This window comes from Desmodus rotundus, chromosome 9, assembly GCF_022682495.2.
Source record: "Desmodus rotundus isolate HL8 chromosome 9, HLdesRot8A.1, whole genome shotgun sequence".
NCBI lineage: Eukaryota > Metazoa > Chordata > Mammalia > Chiroptera > Phyllostomidae > Desmodus > Desmodus rotundus.
The window spans coordinates 33,071,875-33,096,929 of record NC_071395.1 but is presented as its reverse complement, the minus strand read 5'-3'; the positions used below and the strand labels follow the sequence as shown (position 1 = coordinate 33,096,929).

Below are 25,055 nucleotides of genomic sequence, written 5' to 3'. Positions count from 1 at the left end.
CTTCTTTGGGATGAAAGTCTCTATATATATCAATTAGGTCCATTTCGTCTAGGGCATTGTCAATGTCACAATATCTTTGTTGATATCTTGTTTGGAAGATCTATCCATCTTTGACAGTGGGGTGTTAAAATCCCCTACTATAATTGTGTTGCTGTCAATATCTTTCTAGAAGTCGTCCAAGATGTTCTTTATATATTTGGGTGCTCCTATATTGGGTGTATACATGTTTACAATGTTTATGTCTTCTTGATGGATTCTTCCTTTGAGTAGTATGAAGTGACCTCTGGGTCTCTTTTTATGGCTCTTTTTTTGAAGTCTATTTTGTCTGATATGAGTATTGCTACCCTGGCTTTTTTTCCCATGACCATTTGCTTGGAATATTTGTTTCCAGCCCTTCACTTTCAGTCTGTGTAGGTCTTTTGTTCTGAGGTCTTTTGTTCTATGAGTCTGTTTCTATTCTGTTTCTTTGTTTTATTCATTAGAGTCCACATATAAGTGAAATCATGGCATTTGTCTTTCTCTGTCTGACTTATTGCTCTTAGCATAATACCCTCTAGGTCCATTTATGCAGTTGCAAAAGGTAAGATTTCATGCTTTTTATGGCTAAGTAGTATTCCATTGTGTTTAGGTGCCATATCTTTATTCACTCAACTACTGATGGGCACGTGGGTTGGTTCCCTATGTCAGTTATTGTAAATAGTGTTGCAATGGAGTACATATATTATTTCAAAAGAGTGTTTTGAGTTTCTTAGGTATATTCCTAGAAGTGTAATTGCTGGGTCATAAGGCAGTTACATTTTTAATTTTTTCAGAACCCTCCATACATGGATGTTGGGAACACACATGGATGTTTCATCCAGGGCTCAGTCGCCAGGCCTGGCTGTAGCCGCCTCAGGCCCCATCTCACCCACCGCTGGCTGAGCTACGGATAACATAGCTCACCTATAGTCATTGCAGTCAGCAGATGTAGGGCATTGCTACTCAGAATGTGGTCCTTTAACCAGCACATAACCATCACCTGGGAGGTTATTAGAAATGCCCAATAAATTCAATAAAAAAAAAAGAAATTCAGACTCTGAATTCCACCACAGACTTCCTGAACCTGAATCTGCATTTTATCAAGCCCTGCAGATAATTCATAAGCACGTTTAGGTTTGAAAAGCACTATTTTAAGAACATCGACCTCTAGAGGGTGAGCATAATAAGAGGTAGTAGAAAAAAATAGAGAGGAGATGTCACAGAACCTAACAGAAGAATTTTGGAAATGAAAGAATGATCAGTAATGTCAAATGCCATTAAAACAAAAAGAAATATGGAAGATTATTAGTAGCTTTCTCAAGTGCATTTTTGTTATAAAGACACATGTACGAGTGTGTTAAAATAACATTAAATGATGAGTTAAAGAAAAAATTAAAACATAGATTTTTTCCCCAAGGGGCTACTAGAAGGGGAAGTAATGGTGGACAAGGTTGAGATCTGCAGTTCTTGATTTGTTTGTTTAGTTTTGTCTTTAAAATGGAAGAGAATTTAAGCTTATTTTTAGCCTGGAGGAAAGAAGTCAATTAATTAGAAAATGCTTAGGAAGAGACAAGAGAGGTACTGAAGAGGAAGGGCAAAGCCACCGATAAAATAAAAAAAAAAAAAAGATTTAAAGAGCAGTAGTTGAAGGGTAGCTTTTGCACCAGAAGAGTGTGCTCAGTCTTTCTCTGGGACTGGATAGAAGGTGAGAATAGATGCAGAATATGGCAAGCTATAGATATAGGAGTAGCGCTTTATAGTCCAGCAGTTGAATGCTCAATTATCTCTTTGAGGTAGGTGGCAGGGTCATCATCTGAGATAAAGATAACAATGAAGCAGACAAGTTTAGTCTTATTGAACAGTTACAAAGCACAGAACAGAGTCCTGTGGGCATTACTTCTGGCACCTTGGCGGGGCTGTGCTCCTAGTCCCTTGGGGGGTTCAGTCCAGCCCCCACCGCAGCAGATGCCCCAGTCACTCTGTCTGGGAGGAGAAAGAAGCCTTGAGACCTGATCTTTTTTCAGGCTGCACTAGTTTAGGTGGCAAAGCCAGAGGTAGAGCCCACATCACCTGTCAAATCAAGTGCTTATTTTTCCAACTGAGCACTGCAATTAGGCTATTCTAAAGGGGAAAAAGGAATGATCACTCCGTCTTTAAAAGACGAAATGTGGGCAGGCAGGGGAGAGTAATGAGGAAGAAAGGGAAAGGGGACAACTGTAATGGAACAATAATAAAAAAAAGTTCTTTTAAAAAGCTGAAATGTGATCCATTCTATTCAAATCCCAGTAAGACTTTTTAAAATTAGTATTGTAATCAAAAATATAAAAATGAGCCCCGCTTTTAAAATGCTACCCTTTGTTCTCATCCCTGAGCACCAAGTTTGGCGCATGGCATACATCTTGTACTCTGACCTCCGAGCCCTTTTCTTTTGATTCTGGAAGATGGCTAGCCTTTTCCTACACAGCTTTGTTTCTAGGGACTTTGTTATGTGTGATTAAAGGGAAACACATGCTCTAACTGGCACCGGAGATAACGTCTGTAATCTACAGGATTTTGAAATCCTTTTGTTTTCTGGGAAACTGTAACCCCCCCCCCCCAAATAGTTGAGGCATATACAAAGAAGGAAAAGAAGGAAGGTGGAAGGAGGGTGGGCAGGACACAGGTGGGGTAGAGGGAGAAGAGGGGGGAAGAGTCAGAGTGAGTGACCTCGGCTGAACAGTAGCTTTACGTGTACTATTAATACCAGGGAATACATTTTGCTGACCTCTTTTCTTTCTGAATTTTTAAAAAGAACATAGTCCCATAAACACCTTGATGTATAGTGTAATTTTCACCACAGGGAAACTAAGTAGTACCATAACTCATCGCTATTTTTACCTTTCCTTACCACTTCCAATTAGAAACTCTTTTTCTTCTTTATTGTTTGATGCCTGCCTTTGTTCTGTGTGATTTCTCTCTCCTTAGAGGAATGTAATGGTCAGACTAGGTGGACGTTCCTGCTCAGCAGGAAGAAAAAAGTCTAACTTGTCTTGAAAACCTTAAGCGAGAACATAGAAAGGTGACATTAACATAAACATTTGTAGTCACCCAAATGGGAATATCTACCATAATCTAAGTCAGTGCTCTGCAAGGTCGATATTGCTTAGAAAAAAAACTTAGTGTGACTCCATTTTGATATTCTGTGTTCATCCCTTTTCAGCTTCAGAGACTCCAGAGACTGGTGCTTAAAAATAGCACGTTTTTATATCCTGAGTCTTATTGATTTGGAGAATTATAAAAATTCATTTCATTAGTAGGCATTGATGCAAGCACAGTTAATTGAAAATAGAAAGTAGCGTTCAGAATAAAGCAGCACTACTTCTGCTGTAGTGGGTTGTTGTTGTTGTAAATATCTGTAACAGTTACAGGTGCAGGTGAAAGGGTGACTTCTGTATCACTCATCTCTGGGTGGTGGATTCAGGTGCTTTCCGTCTCCATTTTACTATATTTGTATGGTGTACTTTGTACAATGCACATACATTAGCGTAAAATGAGAGTTTTTTAAACAAGCTTCGTGCATATTTTAAAGGCCTCTGAGGTGGTTTCTTTTTTCTTTTTTTGCTTTAAATACTATGTAATAGTTGAGTTCTGAAAAACTGAATGTCCTAGGTAGAAGTTATCTAAGAAAGAGCAGTGAGCAAGCCCGGCCCCTACAACCACACATTTACACTGTGACTTTCAACCTCTCGTGCTAAAGCGGTTTCAACCAAAGCTGAATCCATAAACTGGGGTGGGTAATCGAACCTTTCCTTTTTTCTTTTGTGGCGCTTAGTCTTTCTTGATGCGTCTATATTTTCTACACTTGGATTTCATGAGATACTATATAACCACCCAGGCCCTTCGACATAAATTAGCATGAGTGAATTTCTCTTTCTTTCACTTAAAAATATCCCTGGTCAAAAAAGTCATGGTATTAAATGCAAAATCTCAACACTGGCATAAGAGCTTGGCATTTTCTGAAACACATTTGTAATTGCCATTTATTTTACTGAAGTTACTCGTGACCAATGCGTGCCACTTTAAATCTCCATTTTTTTTTACTGGCTTTCCCAAGGTGAAACAACTAGTTTGTGACAAAACTGGAACAAAGGGGAGGCCTCCTGGCTCTCCATCTGAGGCCTCAACCGTGGTACCAGAATGACTTCCGCTTAATTATCTTGTGCGCTCAGCACACAGTAGGAACTATTCAGTCTATTGCAAATTATTTTCAATGTATCTGAAATACTTAATTAGTCTTCTTTCAAAGAAATGTTCTCAAGAAGCTACAAATCAATGAGTCTGTTAGCTATGTTATGGCCTTTTAGTTCTTTCAATTGAAATAAGTTGATGCCAAAGCTATAAAAGAAACTATTACCCACAAGAATAGACAGCTTGCATTGAAGTTAATAGAAGTTTTCCTGGAAGTTATAACAATCACCTTGAATTTTGAGCACAGCATTTTTAACGAGTTTAGTAAAAATGAGTGATTTTCATGATAAGAATATATTTTGTAGATAAAACAAAAAGACTGTATAAAGATTAGGGTTAAGAAACCTCACATGACTACACTAACTAATCCTTTGTCATCTATTTTTACTACTGAATGGAGGGTTCCTTTCCTCACCCATCCCCCAACTATAACCCTATATTAACCTTCATGTACAAACTCAGGAACAACACGTAATTTGTCACTGACAACTAGCACGCACTGAGCTCAGACGCCTCTGATCATATTAGTTCTCGGAAGCACTGGATGTAAACATGGCCGCACTATCAGACCCAGTTAAAAAGGCACCGTGACAGTCCAGTTTACAATTCCCCCGTTCCTCCCTTAAATGATGGGTTTCTGACATACGTAACTTTGATGATTTAAGTTATACTCTCAGATTTTCATATCTTGAATTTTTCACTTGTCCTATCATCTTCCCTGCGTATTCATTAGCATCTCTCTTAGCTTAGAAGGACAGAAAGAGAGAAAGGTTGGACTCTGTAGTGTTAGACATACACCCTAAGCATGGTTATCGCTAGATGTGGAGTGTCAGATTCTGGTGTTTGAGCTCTCCATCGTTATATTTAGTTAATTCATTTCAAAGGTATTTATTCATTAATTACTCTGGATGATGTAGATTGCTTCTAGGGCTACTAAAACAAATGGAACATTCATGATTTTTGCTTAAGTAAAATATCCTAAGTAGGAGACAGACATTGATTGATTGATTCTATTAAAAATGACAGTTGTGATTGAAACAAGTGCTGCCAATGACATTACAAACTTGAGAAATATTTTAGCAGGATTTTAAACATCAGAGAGAATAGCTAGGCTCCCTGAGGAAATGATGTTCAAACCTAGATCATAAAGGTAAATAGAAGTTAATTAGATGAATAAGGGACCAATGAACATTCCAGGCAAAGGTAATGGAGTGGTGGGTTGTACCAGAGAAGCTGAAGAGGATGTGATAAGATATAGTTGGATTATGGATCCAAATTAGAAGGTAGGGCCAACCAGATGGATATAATATGTGAAATAAAAAGAGGAGTCAAAGGTTACCAAAGATTGTCATGCTGAGAAATGGAAAGACAGAGTTGCCATTAACCAAGTTCAACAACAATGGAGAAGGAACAGGTTTGTGCAGTAATAGCAGGAGTTTGATTTATGTTTGCTTTTATTGGAGCAGTAGGCTGCTAACAGTCTGTAATTATTTTATTCTAGTTTCCAAAACAGATGATTCCAAGCTAGGCTTAGCTTCCTCCTAAGCCTTCTATACTTCTGATTCATTCTTACTCAAAAGTTGTAATTATTTGTGATTTCAAACCAACTCAGAGGAACTCACTCCTTTGGTGAGTCCTCGATGACAATTTTTATCCCCTTAAATCCATAAAACTTTCAAAACTTGTACACAGATTGTTAACCACTCAGCTATTATGGAGTTTAATACTATTTCTAAGGGAAATGTAGATCTGAATACTTGACTCACTTCTGTGAGATTTTTTCTTAAGTTTTTAGCCGTATGATGTTTCACTGTTTTTATCTCTCCAATGCACAGATTTTTAAAAGAACCTTGTTTGGTTGTTTTCAGTGGAAAGTTTAATTTGATTTAAAATATTGGCTTATACATTTAGTTTCTGAATGGCCTGGCCAAAAAACAAACAAACAAACAAACAAAAACCTTCTATACCTTAGTTTCTTCAACTGTAATATATATGCAATTATATATTTATGACTATTAAATTCTATCATGTATATGAATCCTGTGCCTGGGAGATCAAGAAGCAATAATCATTTTTATTGTCAGCTTAATTAAAGTAGCCCAGTGCTCACATTTTGTGCCTCAGGTCTCAGCCCAGTGATGCTGTTAGCTAGATGTGCCTGGGGAGCGCTCACCCGGGCCCCAGAGAGCTTCCCACAGTCAGCTTCTCTTCCGTAAACCAGTGCTCCAATGGGACCAACACTTCTGGTTCTTACTGTGATTGCAAGATGCCTTTCAACAATAAGCTTGAGGAAACTTTGGAAAGATACAGGTTTATTACTTATGAGATCTGGAAATTATGTAGCACACCTGGGGCCACACAGTGAGGTCACAGGGAGGGAGTGGGGAGAGGGAGAGAGAGAGAGAGAGAAGGGGCCTGGGTTCTGCTTGTATTGGGGTCTAGGGTGAGGGTCTAGGGTTTACCGGGCTGACTATTTATTAGTGAATTTAAAACATAAGAGGAGGATTTTAAAGCACAGGAAGAGAAAACAAACAAGTAGCCCAAATGGTCAGTTACTGAAATCAAGCAAAGTCTCTAAAACAAAGGAGCCTCTTTATCTAGTTGTGTGGCTGGCAATGTGTTCATTCAAGACAGTCTTTGAAGTGGATTCCTCTTTGAAATGGATGCCTCAGCAACCACAGCTTAAGCCAGGCACTTGCATTACAAAAGAGAAAGAAACAAGTCAGGGTTTGCACTACACCCATCAGCCTTCAGGTGGAAATGGGATCGCTTTATAAAATGGTCATCATATTTCATTAGCACATTGCTCACAGTGGCACAAGTCAAATCCTAGTACCCTGAAGATTTTTAGTTATTTCTCTCAGCCTCCAGAGATATTCTAGAGTAGTCCTTTTACATTCTTCCACTTTGGCCTCCTTTTAAGATAATTAATATCACATAATCAACCTGAAGCCTACTTCACTGTGTGCGCCTTCATAGCAAAGGGTTCCTTTTCTAAGGCAGTGTGCTTTAGTATGAAATGCCCAAAACTTCACCTGTTTCCAGATATCCCAGTTTCTTTCTCTTTAGTTCCCTTTCAAGAGTCTGAAACCACTAAAAAAAGGGAAAAGGATTCCTTTTTCCCATTCTGTATTTTATTTTTCAAACCAGGGCTAAAAATATCAATGGCTGGTGTTCCTACAGCTCAAAAATTTCCAAATTATAACAATGGATTTTGTTTCCACAAGGAATTGTAACCCTACAGTTGGACTGGCTTATGGAGCTATAGACCACATGGTAAAACTGTCTTTTCTCCGTCAAACCCCAGCCGTCTCTGCCTCAGGCGTCTGGGCACTGATTTATTCCCTGCAGGTCACCTTCCTTCTGTGCAAAGTGACTTATCAAAGTAGGTGCGTGGAGACCTGTGGCCCCATGTGCCAAGACTTTTTTCAAACTCACATTTTGTTTCCAGCCACAGCTATCACATTTTCTCTCAATTTCAAGGTACATTTAGCAGAGGTAAATAGGTACAACAATCATATTACATTTATCTTAAAAGCATCTATATTTGGTGCTTATCTCTGTCCTCCAAAAGTGGACTTATTTTACCTTCTTATCTCATTGAAGAGGAAAGGAGGGATGAGATGTGAGGAAGGAACTTATTTTTTGTTTGATGAATTTTAATGTTTGATTTCAATGCTTAAGAACACAGGTTTTTGCCAGTCAGAATTTGAAGTGTCTGAACTTTCAAGTAGCATGTCTTTAATAAAAATAAGAATATATAAAATACTTAAGTGGAAAAAATGCTCATTGATGAGAATGTATTTCGGCCCACACATGGTAAAAATTAACAGTAAATTCAGTACTTGGGATAGCACAGAAAAGAAGAGCCAAATGTGGGAGGCAGGAAAATTATCACAGATTTTGAGGTTTTTCATAAATGAAAGACTTTTAAAAAATTCAAAGCTGCTTCTTTCAAAAGTAGTGATCACAAGTAATTTGCTAACAACCTTAGTAACTCGCTACAAATATGACAGTTTTGTTGAAACTACAAGGTTTAGATAAAAAGTGGACTTGATGGCTTTTCTTATCCAAAATCCATTCTAAATTAATCTTTTATTTCTTCCCACTGCCTCCCTGTATCCTCATATTTTTAACAACTTAAAAGTGTGTGTTTGACTATGTATGTACAGATGATGGGGACTGTTTGAAAACTGGAATGAGACTCCTGATTGGAATTATAGAGAGCCTCATACAATGCATTGATTACTCTGAGCTCTCTTAAGTCCATACAAATCTCTGAAGACAGTCTAGTAATGTTGGCTTGCTGCGAATCTCAGATAATACTGTCATAGGAAGGAAGTTCTGGGAGAAATATACCAGAGCAAGAGCTGCAGGTAATGGGAAGGGTTTCTGTATGCACAGCCTCCATTCCTTTTAGAAAAAGAAGGGACAGACTATGTAGAAATGCTTTTTAGCCAATTACTCAATGTTGTTTTGCTGACAATAATTCCTTTTGAGTCAAAATTGTGAATCTTTAGAAATAAAATCAGTTTCCAGAAGCAGCTGGATGGCGCTTCTGTCACTGAAGGGAAGATAACTAGTAAAGAAAATTGGAATAGTTCTCTGCTCAGAATTTTCTCATTTTTCATAGGCATCACTCTGTAGAGGTTGTGGTGAATCTCTCTCCTAAAACATGAAGCGTTTGCTCACAGCGGTAGACAGAAGGGAGCTGGGCAATCATTCTCTTTAGTGCAATCTCACTTCCCAGCTCCTGCTCCCTGGTGCTTCCCAAGGATTCTCTGTAGACGCCACATGGGCCCAGCCAGAGTAATCCATTGAACTGTGAACACTCTAAAGGCTCAGATTGTGTACTATATACTTTAGCACAGTGCTTTGCACCTAATAAATTACATGGGAATCTGAAATTCATTATTTCAACATTTAACAGATATTTATCTGCATTTGCTGTGAGAAAGGGTACTTTTATATAATAGAAAGACATTATGTTGAGGCATGACCTCACGAACACGGAACCCCTGGAAAATACTGGGAGACTTACTGGTTCTAGGAATTTAAGAAAAGACCTGTCCATGTATCAGCTGATCTCTAAGCTAACTGAACAGTTATTTCTATGATAGTATATGATAACGAATGTAGACTTCACATAATTAGTTCAGAAAAATTAATTTTAAAAAACCAGATAGCAACAATAACCACAAACCCTAGGAAAAAGGGACAATATAATTTGCAGAATTACCAGCTCTGTTTTATTATTTAAAATGTCCAGTTTTCAATAAAAACTTATGAGACATCCAAATCCCAAAAGGTATGGTTCACAGATAGGAAAAAAGCAATCAATAGAAAGTTTCCTTTATTTCTCATAGAGGAAAGCAAAGCCTTTGGAATTACTAGACAAAGAATTTAAGCAAGCCTTTTTAAAAAATACATTCAAAGAACTAAAGGAAACCATGTCCAAAGAACTAAAAAGAAAATATGACAATAATATCTCACCAAATACAAAATACCAACAGAGATAGAAATTTAAAAAAAAAAGAACAAAAGCATACTTCTGTGGTTGAAAAGAGAATAACTAAAAGTAAAAACTCACCGGAAGGCTTGTGTCAGTTTTCTATGACTACTATAACAAATTACCCCAACTAGGTAGCTTAAAACAGCAACGATTTATTCCTCGCAGTTCTGGAATCCAGCAGTCTGAAATCAGTTCACGGGGGCCAAAACAGGGTGTGAGTAGGACCACGCTCGCAACAGAGATTCTGAGGAAGACACTGTTTCTTCCACTTTCACCCTCTGTGGATGGCTGGCATTTCTTGGCTGCGACCAAATCACTCTGATCTCTGTCTCTGGCCTTCCCTGTTCTGTCTATTATCAAATATACCCCCACTTCTCCCTTATGTGTCACTGCATGTGGGGCTCCGGAAAATCTTTGGTAATCTCGCCCATCCAGTGCAAAATGTGAGCAATTGCCAGTTCAGCAGGCATAAGTTATCTATTGTTTTCAATAGGCAAGGGGAAGGCTACTACTCATTTAGATCCAGCTAGTCAGTTTATTTGCTGGTAGGAGAATATAGGTCTTCCCTCCTGATAGCTGAGAGGGAGGCTTTTGCAAAGGAAGTAGAGAGAATGGTGTAGAAGCAGCCACATGGAGCTATAAGAGCCTGACAAAGGCTTTCTGCCGTCTGTTCTTGGGCCATGGACAGTGAACAAATGCATTAAGAGGACAGGTAAAAGTTACTTAGAACTGGATGGTAGAGGAAAGTTCTAGAGATAGCAAGAAGATAGTGTGTTTTCTTTTTTTCTTTTGATGATGATGATGATGATGATGATGATTTTCATTATTCCATTAAAATAAACTTTCCAGAGATTACAACGGCAGAGAGATCAGTAACAATGATCAGTAACAATGGCCAGTAACAATCAGAGATAAAGTGTCACAAAGTAACAGGGAACCAACAGAATCAGGAGAGGAGAAGCTTCTGTTTAGGGAGAAAGCAGGACAGCGTGAGAGTCATTGGGAAGGTGAGTGACTTAGAACGTCCAGAACTAGACAGAACCTCTAGAATAGCGCACCAGTTAATAAGTGCTGTTAGCTGTAATACCGTGCTTTCAGAAATACCATTTTCACCCTATCATTGATACTGAATTTTAAAGTCCTGCCTATGAAACACTGAATCCCTGTGTGGTAGACAATCAATGCTGCTGGCTCTCAGTCCCATTGTCCCCATTAGAAATTCTGACCTGAAACCTAAATAATTTTGTTAACAAATGTTACCCCAATACATTCAATAAAAAAGAAAAAAGAAATGTAATATATTCTTAAACTATATAAAAAACATTCTGGCAGGAGGGATTCAATAACTTGATACTGCCGAGATCAGGCGGTAACCACAAAGGGTTGGGTTTGGCAATGCCTGCAGCTGAGTGACAGAGCTGGAGGACGTGGTGATTGACAATCTTCAGGAAGGAACATCAATCAGTTTGAAGATATCAGTTTCAAACACATGCGTGCTCAGAAAATCTGCTTCACTTCCCTAAGCAAAACTCTGTGGATGAAAAGAGTCATTTCTTATTAGCAAGCAGGCCCAGGCCTTCTGTTGACCAACCTAGATAAAGCAGGAGCTGGGTGGGGGTGCAGGTACACTTACAGGCTTCTAGGATCAGTAGCTGCATAAAAAGGAAAATGTTCGGAAGAAAAAAATACAGTAACTCTTTACCTTCCTGGGACAGTTTCTCATGGTACAATATCCAGGTGCATATACCACACTTAGGGGAATTTCTCAATCTTGATGGACAAAAGTTAGATCTGAACACAATGTGCTGGACTCGAATGATACAGAGTGAGAGCAGAATGAATTTAACTGGGTATGTTACTAACAGAGGAGGCACTCTAATTGAAGAAAAGAACGTGACTGTTTAATCTGCCAGACAGAAGTTTTATATTGTTTAAAAAATTTCACAGTGATGTTTTCCCCTAAATAAAAGCAATAAGAATTGTATTTCACAGCTGAATTTTCACATTTTCTTAAGCCTGAATCATTAAGGACACTCGTAGCTAAAAACTGCAATCAGAAATCAAGTTTGGGGACATACAAGTTTTGAAAGCCTAATTTGTCTTTGTTCCAGACTTAACAAAAAACAATGTAACTTCTGACCCGTGGGCTAAACACTTGTGAAACATTATACATACTGATGCAAACCTATGAATACCTATCTGTGGTTACGATCACATTCACTGTATATCATGTAGAGCTTTTCTTTTCTTCCAGAGCTACTTTTGCTTAGCATATTAATTTTATATTTGTAGGTAACAATTGTCAGGAAGACTTTTTTTGTAAAATCTATGTTTTTTGTTTTCATTTGTAGTTTGGTTGCAACAAAGGAAACAGATAGTGCAAGATCTCGAAGTGCTCCAATGTCACCGTCTGACTTTCTGGACAAATTGATGGGGAGGACATCAGGATATGATGCAAGAATCAGACCCAATTTTAAAGGTAATTGTTCTGCTTGCTACTATATATGGAATGTGTTTTAAGTATGATTGAATGAGATACATTTAAAAAATGGATTCCACTAAAAATTCTGATGCTTATTTCAGAATATATGTATATATATATTTTTTCTCACTAACTACAATGGAATATTCTCACTAACTGGAATGAAAGCTTCTTTAGAGCTGACAATGAACCTCCCTATATTTTAAATCCTCCACAGCAGGACTTTCTGCATTGGGGAGGATCAAATAGTTGTTGAATTTATGTACTGGAAAAGGGTCTGCATACCTAAAAGCCACCGATAACATCTAAGAAATTATTCTGCTTACCAAATGTTTCATTTAAATTTATAGGAAGGAGTATAACTATCAACCTGAGCACTCTTTACTATTTTTCTGTTTAGTGTAGTGATAACATATTTATACAGGCTACATGTGGATAACCCAGAATGATAATGTGTCCTGTAATTTAATCTACGGCAAAAGATTAAAAAGCTATGTTCATGCCACTACTTATTTAATATCTCTTGAATAATATTTTATTTAATTAAGAATAATTATTTATAAGAATAGAGATGTAATATGTAAGGTCCAGTTAAGCTATTTTCACTCCTAGGAGTGAAAGAAAAAAAATGTGTTCTACAGTAATTCTTTATTTTTCTGAATTTATTCTTATGGGATAAAAATATAATTGCTTAACAATGGTGTAAGAATTAATTTGGGAGGACTAATAAATACTAAGAATAGGTAACAGGAGAAAAATTAGGAGTAAAATTTGTTGATAATTTATGAGTAGAAAATGATAAATTGCTTCAATTTAAAAATGAGTTTAACATTTAAAAGGTGGGTTGCATTTATTGACTTGTTTTTAAGGATTTTGACCATTAATATTTTTAACTGCAAAAGAGAAGAACACTAAATGCAAACTGTAAGGAAATAGTATAGTTTTAAGGGGTATCATATTAGAAAAACGAGAAATTCAGCATTATGAGGATCTTTTACAAATTGAGAGAAAGCAGTTTTCTCCTACGGACATTTGTCTTTAATGAAAGTGTTGCTTATGCTGGCACTGTGTCATTTTACCAAACAATTCTTTCTCTTTAAAAAAATTCTGATTCTTCTATTATCACTGTCTAACACACTCCCACTCAACACCCTTCACTCTTGCCTGTTCCCTCTAGATTTAAGTAGAATCATTCAGATTTGTCTTCTAATTTACTCTGGGACATAATGTAGTGTTGCCTGTATACTTTCAGCATGTTTAGGGGCATTTTAATTCTGTATTATGGTCTCTTCACGTCCTGTATTATCCTAAGCCATTCTCCTCAAATGTGAGGTCATGGAGGTGGTATCACAGGTTGCCAGGCAGATGTTCTTTTGTATGTGCAACTATTTATTTTATTTATGACAGTAGTAAAAAGCCATGTACCTGACCTTGGCAAACATAAAATTGTCTAAAAATATTAGTGATGAAAAGCAGCAGCTCCCTGCCTCCACAATCCTTATGTACATCTCACTCCCTGAGGCCAACACTCCAAAAGCAAAGTTGGTTCCTTCTGATGAAATCTGTCGGATGGCTTTCTAGACCTTCAACAAACAAGGCCTTGTGAGGTTCCTTTGCACCAAATAGACTGCTAACTTAACGTCTCCATTCTTCCCTTCCAGCTCTTCTGTTTTCCCCTTCTGCACAACGATTTCTGTTTCCTTCCTGTAGGAACAGTTATGTTTGTTCATCTCCACTCTCTTTAAGCCTCTACTTTTCTAATACGTGAGAGAAACATTCTGTAGTTCAGGGAGGATTGTGTTGATTTGCCCGGGTGCTGAGACAAGTTGAGTCTGCGCTGTGGGGGAATGTGTGTGTATGTGTGTAGGGAGGTGGCTTTCTGCTCTTTCTGTCTCTGGAAAGGAACACCGGACAGAGCTGTCCTTGCCCTGGCCAGAGCACTGCTGAATAAAGTGATTAAGTTCTGAGGCTCTAACGCACTACACTGTGACTACAGTTAGCAATACTGTACTATGTACTTGCAAGTTGCTAAACGTGTAGATTAAATGCTGTCACTACAAAAAATAAAATAGTAATTGTGTGCAGTGATGGAGGTGTTAGCGAATGCTCTGGTGGTAATTATGTTGCGATTTGAAAGTGTGTCAAATCTACACATTGTGCACCTTAAACCCGCGCAATGTTGTATGTCGATTAGAGCTCGATAAAGCTGGAACTAGGAGATGATGAAAAAGTCAGCGCAATGAACAGAACCGTACTATGTCCAATCACTTTACTAAACTATGTTTGCAAAACTAACAGCAAAAAGTTATTTCCATTCCTCAAATATTCCACAAGGCTCAATCCCAGGCTACCCTGTGCTACAGGAATATGGATGGGAATCAGGGAGCTTTTTGAGACAGGTGCCTGTGGTTTTTCCCTAGGCCCTTCCAACTCCCCACTTCCTCTCCTATAGGGGATCCTAAGATTTCTCTAGGGCATTCTTTTTTTATTATTAAATTCACTGGGGTGACATTGGTTAATAAAATCATATAGGTTTCAAATGTACAAATTCTAAGATACATCATCTGTATACTGCATTACCTGCCCACCCCCCAGAGTTGGCTCTTCTTCGGTCACTGTAAGTCACCCCTTCACCCTGTACTACTGTCCACAGCCCTTTCCTCCGGTCACCTCCATTGTCGTTGTCTGTGCTTTTGTTTGTTTCTTTGTTTGCCTTGTTCGCTCATTTGTTGCTTCCAGTTTTATATCCCATGTATGCGTGAACTCATGTGTTTCTTGACCGTTTCTGTCTGGCTTATTATCTGCCTAAATCTACCTGTAAAATTTGAAAACATTTACTTGCAAAGATCTGTGCACCCCTATGTTCACTGCAGCATTATTGACAATAGCCAAGGTAGGGAAGCAGCCTAAGTGTCCATCAGTGGGCAGTTAGTTGGATGAAGAAGATGTGATACGTATACACAACGGGATGCCGCACAGCCATGAGAAGAGATGAATTTTGGCCATCTGTGACAGAGTAGATGGATCTTGAGAATACCATGCTAAGCAAAGCAAGTGAGACAAAAAAGTCAAGAACCCTGGGTCATTCTTAGCGTGTTACCTCCCTTCTCCATGTAGTCCTCACCTATGTTTATTTTTGGCCTCGCTCTGTTTTCTTTCTTTTATATTCGTCATTAAACTGATTGTGAATATCCTCCCACTCTCCTTTGCTGTGAGATGTTTAGTCTCATTTTTATTGGGTAATATAATTTTTATGTCTTCAGAGAGAAAGAAAACTCTTCAGTCCCCCTCTTTAATAGAAGCTTCCAGGAGTCATTTGGAATTAGAAACCTACAGTACATCTTAGATGATAAAATATTATTTCACTAGACTACTTTACCAGCTTTCTCTGGATTTCACTTTGGTTCTTTGACCCTATTATTTGGACCCTCAGTTGGTCTTTGATAACCCTTGAGTCTAATTTCAATCCAGGCAAAAAGTACTTCTCAGGAATCACCTGATTATGTCTTCCTCCCAAACACTGATTGCATTAAAAAAAAATATTTTTAACGGTCACACTCTTTGTCTGGAAACAGCACTGTTTGCTTTCCCAGTGTCTTTGTGGTTTCTGTCTTTTCATCTGTAATAGTTCTCTATATTAACCCCTTTCTCCCACATCACAGATTTAGGGTTAAAATGGCCATTTCTGCTGCAACACATTCTATCCCCAGAATGGCCTGTGCACATGATACTCATTTCCTGTCTGTATATTTTTTCAAGGAAAGCGTTAGCATTTCCTTTATAATTTTATCTATTCCTGTGCATCCATCCAGACACTGTTGTTCTTGAATAAAATTCATGATTATTTTTTAAAGGTATATTTCCTACTTGCATTTTTACATAATATAAGATCATTTTGCCAAGAAGAATCTCTTAAATAATCAGCCTTTCTAAAATTGTAGATGTTCCCCTGAAATATTCACAGATTTAGATCCTGTTTTCTGTAATTTTAGGTTTTATTTCATTTTAATATTTAATGTATTTTTCTGTAGTAGTTAGTTCTTTTTCATTTTAAAACAATCACAAACTAACAGATTTGCAAGTATGGCACTTAGCTATTTTTCCCCAAACTCCTTGAAAGTAAGTTTCTGTCCTGATGCCTAAATACTTGAGTGTATCATACACACAAGAACATTCTCCTAAATAACCACCATCTAACCACTGAAACAAGCAAGTTGTTGTAACGTGGACATAGTGCTACCACCCAGTTTGTGTACTGCCATTCAAATTTTGTCAATTTTCTGAATGATGGCTTCATAGTAAAATCTAGTTTAGAATTATATCTTGTATTTTATTTGTCATTTATCATTGCCTCCTTCAGTCTGAATCAGAAGCTCATTCTTTCTATGACTGTTATAACCTAGGCATCTAAAAAATATTATGATCCCTTGACTTAACAGAGTGTACCTCAGTTTGTATTAGTCTACTGTTTCCTCGTAATTCAGTTTAGGTGATATATCTCAAGAGATATATCACAGAACTGATGCTATGTTCTGACTGCATCTTATCAGATGGTGGGCTATCTTAATTTTTTTTAGCATAACTGGTGATTAATTTGATTAATTGATTAAGTTGGTGCTTGGCAAGATATATCTTTGTACATATACATATATGCATAAATACACACATATAGATACAAACACACATATATGTATATTCACATATATACATATTAATTTACATCGATGTATTTACTTCTCTATGTATTGAAAACCATGAGTTCACTTTGATATTTCCAATTCCATAAGTTTATTCTAGTTTCCGAGTTTCCATAGTTTAACTTCCTTATCTGACAATAAGAACCTGCCTCTCATTATCCTTAATATAATTCTGTTTTTGATCAACATGTAATGAATCTCCCTTGTCTGTGGCCGTGACGTCTCCTGCACAAATGCCCTCAGGTCCTGTTCAGTCGCTGACTCCCAGGCCAAGATGCACTTCTCTGGTTCAAATAACCTACACCAGGCCGCCCCACTGTGGCAACACTCTTCTCCCTCACTCTGGCTCCAACATCCAGGCCATGTAAACCTTTTCCACAGATGCCCTTCTCATCCTGCTGTAGGTTATCCCCCTCCCTCAGCCATCCCCAGCATGGAAGCCTGTCTTACACCACTTGACTGAATGGCTTTTGGACTGCAAAGGGAGAGGAAGGGGAAGACAAAGGAGAAGAAATAACTGAATCCTATTTTTATGCTGTAATTTTTAAACCTTTTTTGAGTGACTAACAAGTAATTTAAAATCTGGATTTAAAGTCACTGTATATACTTTTGGTAATTAAAAAAATAAATATCTCTCCTTGTGACATGACTACATAAAATATATATTTATCCAAAATAAAAACAACTCACTAAACATTTTTGAGAATTGATTTTTCAATTGCATTCCCTGTCTTTAAAGAGTGTGAGGCTTTAACTAATACATCATGTCAAAAATCACTTAGAGTCATTTTCATAAACACTTGGGTTATTGTTTGTCTCTTTGTTTGCTCTAGATCTGCCTGGTGAAGAGTTTTCCCCAATATGAATTGCAATAATATAATTGCTAAGGCTTTGCTATTTTGCCTTTATGCATCTCTGAACTTAAAAGTCACGTTCTATATCTTTAAGAAATGTCTAAAAGAAAACATGCTGCTAAAACATCTGCAACTACTGTCATTTGCTTTTAAGGCCAACGATGGTTAATGTAATGAACAATTTAAAAGCATAATTTGCCATATGGATGTTATAGCAGTTATTTGCTCTGTTGCTAAACATAGCAGTGCATTAGATGGCTGTACCAGCTTCTGCACTGGCACAGAAAAGTAGCAGATTGGCCAAGGACTGCTGGAACAGGTGCTCTCGGTAATGGCAATAGAAGATTTACAGTCTTCTCAGAGCTCCATTTTCTACAAAATTTTTGAATATACACGTCAATAGCTAGGGTAGGAAGACTGCTCCAAGATTGCTGCCCTGATGCGACACCGGCCAGAGCTTCAAGTGTAGAACATGGTGCTTTATAAATACGACAGCACTGTACCCATTTCTTCCTTTGTAATATCTCTCCACTGCCTCTGTTCCTGTCACAGCCATTCTCCTTCCCATTTGTGCTATTACAATAAATTCCTATTACTCTGTTGCTAAGCTTTGCCATCCATTCAGCCATCCCCCGTGTTGTGCTGGCCCTGCACACTCCCACAAGCAGGAACCTGCAATGGCTCCCTCACATTCATCAAGTAAATTCCTAACACCTTGGTATCACATTGGAAAGTTCCATGGTCTGGGCCAAGACTATTTTTGAAACAATGGCATTTATTTCCAAATTATTTCATGCTCTAATATGATTTTTAAATTCTTTAAAAATAAAACAATTTCTTTACACATGAGATATATATCTATCAATATTGGTATCAATTTAAAATTTGGAATTGAGGTTTGGTGTCAGAATCCATTGAGCTTTCTTTCAATTGAAGAAGAGAATATGTACACACACACATACATATATGTATATATGAGTATACATAATGTATATGCAGACACATGTCTATATACACACAATATATATATACATATACACACACATGTATATATATACTATACACACACAAATATATCTATGTGTATACATATTGAATATCAAAGACTCGCCCCAAATAAACACAGAGTCCCTTGGCAAAAGGTGGACGACATCGGTTCGAGTTGTTGGGGAATCTCCCGCCCATCATTTGTTGGCCAGTAAACTTACCGAGCAGAGACTTCAGTGGCTGCGCACTCTAGGGAAGTACAGGCTTTACGGTGTTAGTCCAGGTAGGTCATTAAGCAAGAAATAACAATAAGAAACACCAGCAATGACAAAAACTGTGGGTTGGAAGCAGGAGGTATGGTGTCCAGAGTTGACACATATTTTGTAAAGTATCCAATTTTCAAAAAAAAAGTAAGTGACATGCAAAGAAACAGGAAAATGTGGCCCATGCTCGGGGGGAAAACATTCAATGTCGGACTGACTAAATCTACTTGGTAAATTTACAGGGCCATTAGAAATATCCGCATCATAGAAACAGACCAAAAGAGGTTAGTGACTGGCCAGCATCAGTGTTCACAGACCATGAACTTGTGATTTGCAATCCAGATGATTTCACAGAATGATTGTCTTCCATGTTAAGCATCTGTGTGTATACATACATTAAAAAATATTCTTTTTAAAACAACTATGAATGAGAAGGGTGAAATTCTTTAAAAAATATTTTAGATGAGTATCTAAATAGCCCTTTTGTTGTCATCTCTTTTTCAGGCCCTCCGGTCAATGTCACGTGCAACATATTCATAAATAGCTTCGGCTCTATCGCTGAGACAACCATGGTAGGCGTGTTAACTTTGTTACAACTTTTATACCGAAGTAATCGCTAGCCAAATTAATGGCAATTTTCCGCTAATGTTATTTAATTTAAAGCCAAAATTAATATAATGAACTTTTAAAAGATAAAATTAATAGTATAATTAAATTGCACACAACTGCAGGTAATAATATTTCATTTAGAGGTGGTATATTATAGAATATATGTAAGTGAAAATGAGATTAATTTTTCACATTTCAGTAATTAAATAGTAAATCTCAAATTAAAAACAAGTCTATCACATAAATTATTGCTTTCCAGTGTTCTTCAATAACCAGACATAACCATAGAGTACACAATTTCATGTGGAATTATTTTATATACTTATAAATGTGTTCATAATATTGTTTAGTATTCTATTTGATTACTTTTCCAAGTGAATAGAGTATTTGAAAATTGTAGTGTATGCCTTAATTTAAACTCACTGAACAGAGACTTCATTACTATGTAATTGAGAACATTTTACATAATTATTAAAGCCAAAAGTTATCATTACAGACCACATTTGTTCTGTTTTGAATTTTACAACTCTCTCTAAAGATCATGTTGTATCTCGTCGTGCCCTGTAGCTTTTACTGTGCACTTTCGCTAAAATAAAATGCAGACACAGACTCATGAAACACTGAATATCTGTTAGCAGGCAACCTTTTAAAATTGAAACTATTTATGGTGGTTCTTAAATTACTTAGAATCATACTTCATTCCTAAGTTTAACCAGTATAATTTGCATTAATTTTCAAAGTTGATTTTAGCTAAAATAAGATATAAAGTACTTCAAGATATTTTAGCTTCCAAAACCATTAACCAGAGACTTGTGCTCATGTTATGTACTTGAGAATGACATGATGGCGAATTTCTAAGGAAAAGTAATCTCATATGCAATTATTGTGTGCATGTGTGTGTAGAGGATATATGTCAACAGGAAGAGACTTTATTTAGGCACCATTTAAAAAAATGTTCTTTTCATTGTGCGGGCATTATGTAGTCATTTAGCGGCAACTCTGTGGTTCTATATAAAACAATAAAGAAGAGGCAATAAAAGCAACAGTGGAGAAAACTGACCTCATGTATTTGGGCATTACATAGAATTATCTTAACTGTATTATGTAAGTTAAAATGAATGTGTGTGTTTGTGTAAACACAGAGAAAATGCATATAATGTGCCTGTATAAGCACAGTGTAGTTCTGATGCAATTCTGACCCTGAAGTGATTGTAGTTCTGTTTCAGACTTTGATATATTCTGGATTCTGGCTGAATATCTGGCCAATTTGTCTCCTGCAATTGTACATACCCACTAGAAATCAAATTAAAGATAAAGGAATCTCTGCTGGCTTTTTTTTTTTTTTCTATTTAGCCTTCCCAAATTGTGTTTCTAGCCATGGCAACTTTCTCATTTTCATTGCTACTACATATACCATGCAATCTTGAAAACCTGGAAATGTGTTTATGGTTTCTCTTTCGCAAGATCGTTTCCACAAAATACTTTCAACAGCAATAGTCAGAAAGGTTTACAGCCTTACTTATGCTTGTAGGGCAGAGGAAGGGACTTGGAAACAAGGGAAGACAGGGCCAGATTTCTTTATTAAAATCTGAAAGATTGTCAGGTTTCTGAAGGCCTTTGCTTTTTATGGCACTCATCAGTCTACCCCTACACGGCTATAACCACTATGTGATTCTAACGCACAATGTATGGGATGACTACACCAGCTGAATTTCTGACCTTTAGTCCTTTTAGACAGACTTGCTCTACAGAATAATATTATACAAAGAGCAGAATATTGCAAGCACGCTCTCACGGTGACCGTCACTCGGTTTTATTTCTTCCCTTCTCTCGTGTGGAAATACTTTCCATTCTTACACACTCCATCATAATGGATTTCCCTTTAAATCATTTTTTGAATCTGTTACTCTCCTTTTCAGAGTCACAAGCAGCCTCAAGGAACCATAATCAATCACTCCAGAGGTTATTAGAAAATAAACTAAGTATTATAAACTTAACTATGTCCACCTTGGTATCTTTCTTTTTAGCCTTCCAAACTGTTAAACAGGTGACATTACTTCTATTCTCACCATCAGATTCAGTATTTGTAAAAATTTTTAATGGTATCAGATAGATCAGCTGCATTGTAGTATCCCTGTATGTAGGAATCTACATAGAGGAAACCAGAACTTATTATATTTCTATCTCAAGAATCATAAAATATTTTGTTACCACCTGATTAAGTCAATGTCATTCATTCATTTATAGTTTCCACCATCAGGGCTCTGCAAACTAAACTTTGTCATTGTTTTATTTGCCATAGTATTGTTTAATTTCTATAAAAGCATTAATATATTTTAAAACATTCTCATGTCTTACACGAATACAGTTTACATTTGTTTTTATAATACCAGTAATCTAATTCATTGATGATAATTATTAAGATTAAGAGGATGGAATTTCAAATGACCTATAATAATTAACAAATACCTTTATATCTGAGAACTTATACCTTAAATAAAACTAAATAATTTTTTAAATTCATACATATCCACCTAACAAAATTCCTAAGTGCCTTTAATATTTTTACTGACCAAATATAATAAGCTCCCTTTGCTGGTGTAGTTGTTAACCTATTATACCTTTTCCCATTTTAAAATTAAACATTAGTCCCATTTGAGGGAGTTATTTGATTCTTCAGAAAATTTCTCTGCTAGATATTTTTTCTTGAGGTCTTTTTTGAAAATTAAAATATATAAAAATTAAAAAATATTTTATATCTACTTGCACTACAATTTAAAAATATTTATGTATATTTTTAATAGTATAAACTCAAATTTCTTAACTTAAACTTGTCCTTTCCCAATGTTTGTCTACCTTAGTGCCAACCGTTCTCACTTGAATGCAGTTTATTATTCTGGATGTACAGTCATCAAATCTTTTTCTATAAATATTATGGAAAGTCTAAACCACCCAATTTCCCTCACTTTTGAGATGTGTGTCATTATACATAATGAGATTCTCTGAGGGCTTGTTCAGCCTCCATTTTTCCAAGTTCACATTCTTCTTGAGCAGAAAACCATGGAACAACTATTGGAAACCATAGTTCTTAAAAAGAACTAAATAAAATTGGTTTACCGTCATTAGAGTCATTCTCTTTCCCATCCTGCACATGGCCTTGGTGAGGGGGCACCCATCCCGCCCTTGAACTTGTGGCGACCAAAGGTGCTGGTGAGCCTTTTTGTTGTTTCTGCGAGGGGAAGCTTAGATCTCCGCACCAAGTGACTCTCCAGTGAGACAGACTCCTGCAGCCCTGTGAGGAGTTGTGGATGCGGCTTATAGGCCAGGACGAAAGCATCTGTAAGGTGGACTTTTTAAAAGTTCATATACATGCACATTGTAGTGTGGGTTTTTATACATATCAATATTTAAAGATGGATAAATTGGCTGAATCTCCTATCTTCAGAACACAGATGGTTCCCCATCTTGTTACAAATACGAGTTAGAAAATTGCTCTGCTATGTGCCTACGTCAGTATTTACTCATTGAGCCGTTGCTTTTCACCAGTTCCCCTAGAATAAAATATATTTTCCAAAATAAAAACAAAAAAAGGTGAGATATTCTGGTATGAGAGATTTGCAGGTGCCTGTATACAGAGATGTGTGGTGGGGTTGGGCAGGAGTCTCTGGGGCCTGCTTTGAGCTCATAGAATTGTCAAACTACAGTTTTTCAACTTTCCACACAAATAATGATAGACACACACTATGATGACAATAAGCTTTTCTAAATACCACCTGGTTTGGGTGTGTTTAGATGGCACTTAACTACTTGTACTGATTTATCAACTCAACTTCAGTGACATTCTATAATTTTAATCCAATTTACTTTTATATTCTATCCTTAAAAATATTTCGTTTAAATTTGTGGGCATTTATTTAATTTTTTTTGAGTACGGGCTTCCTAGAGCAACAATCCACTCTGCTATGTTCATCACCACACGTCAACAGCTAGGTTAATTCGTAGCAGAAAGTTGCTCTTAAGTGCATATTGGGGAATGCACACCCACGCACACACACATGTGTGTATTCTGGTTAAACAGAAGTATTTTTTTCCAAGAAGAGAATTTTGCTATTGTGTCCTTGACAGAAGTGGATTAACCATTTTTTCTCCTTTCCCATAGGATCTGAGCCTGGCTCTGTCTTAAACTGGTGCTACAGTCTCTAAAATATGAGTGAAATATTTAATTGTACAACCTTATTGATGTTGGCTAATATTGCCCAAATAAATTTGGCTTTTTAAATCAAATTTTCACATGTAATTTTATAATCTTCCCTCAGGAAGCTCTTGCTTTTTCAGCTGTATTAACAGAGAGGTAAATTCATTAAAAATGTCAAACTTTTGTATGGAGAGTTCTCTGTGATAAGAAATTAGAGCTCCTATTACATAGTGCTTATGATGATCGGAGAATAATGTTTAAAGTAAATAATAGTGAGATGCAATTATTTCAGCTATCAATTAGGTTTCACAGTAATTTTTTCATGACAATTGGAAGGAAATGTGTATGATTTAAAGCAAAGTTCATCTTTTCTGTCCTTTTGTAACCTTTCTTAAAAATAAGCTGGTCCATTTTATTTATTGCCAACAAGTTAAATTCTCATGAAGGCACATTCGCTTTATGAGTGCCGTAATAGTATTCAGGGGCTATTCCTGCATAATTCACATTTCAAGATTCAATAATGTTAATGTAGCATATGATTAGATAGATACTAGTCCACTTCCCTTTAGAATAGCCTTCATAGAAGCATACTGCTATCCTTTCGAAATTAAGATTATATCTGTTAAGATCCTAGCTTCACTGTCTTATTTTTCTTCCTTCGAGTAATGGGTAAAGCCTAGACAAATATAGCAATGACATTGGTCTGAAAGAGTTTTAATTTCAAGCATGAGTAACTGGTGACTGGCTGCCTGAATGTGTTCTGAAGTATCCTTTATGAGCATGAATCAGAAAGAGGGCGTATTTATGGGAGAGGCTGGAGAAAGATAGGTGTGCATGAAGGTTACACGTCCTGGAGACCCCATGGGAAAGATGCATAAATCTCTGCCTGGTGCCGTTGCCCACAGGACCATTTTTTATCATCACTGTCTCCCAAAGAAGACTGTCTGCAGATCCTGTTCACACAGGTACAATTTCTTATCAAGAATTGCACAAAGAATACAATTGTGTAGTTGTGTTGTGATGTCATTAAGACAAACACGATGTGTAAAGGCATGTTTCCAATTCTGTGGGGGAAAAATACCAAGGGGAAACAGGTGCGAATGACAACAGGAAGAACAGGGTGTGCGGAGGGGGGCGCTGTCAGGCACATACCTCTGCATCTTCTCTTCTTTATTGGACCACGTGTCTGGGTAGAGTTTTCTTTTAGTCCA

The 25,055-nt window shown here is 36.9% G+C and overlaps 1 protein-coding gene across 3 annotated transcripts in view; it reads left to right on the top strand.

Moving 5' to 3' along the window:
* Positions 1-25,055, top strand: part of GLRA3 (glycine receptor alpha 3) — a 125,273-nt gene that overhangs the window by 11,295 nt on the left and 88,923 nt on the right. For 2 of the 3 annotated variants that reach the window (XM_024569040.3, XM_024569041.3), the window contains 2 exons: positions 12,109-12,236; positions 19,545-19,612. In XM_024569040.3, the coding sequence (XP_024424808.1) occupies positions 12,109-12,236; positions 19,545-19,612 (196 nt within the window). Of the gene's footprint in view, positions 1-12,108; positions 12,237-19,544; positions 19,613-25,055 lie in introns of those variants that run through there. The other variant, XM_045202556.2, reaches the window with a different exon arrangement.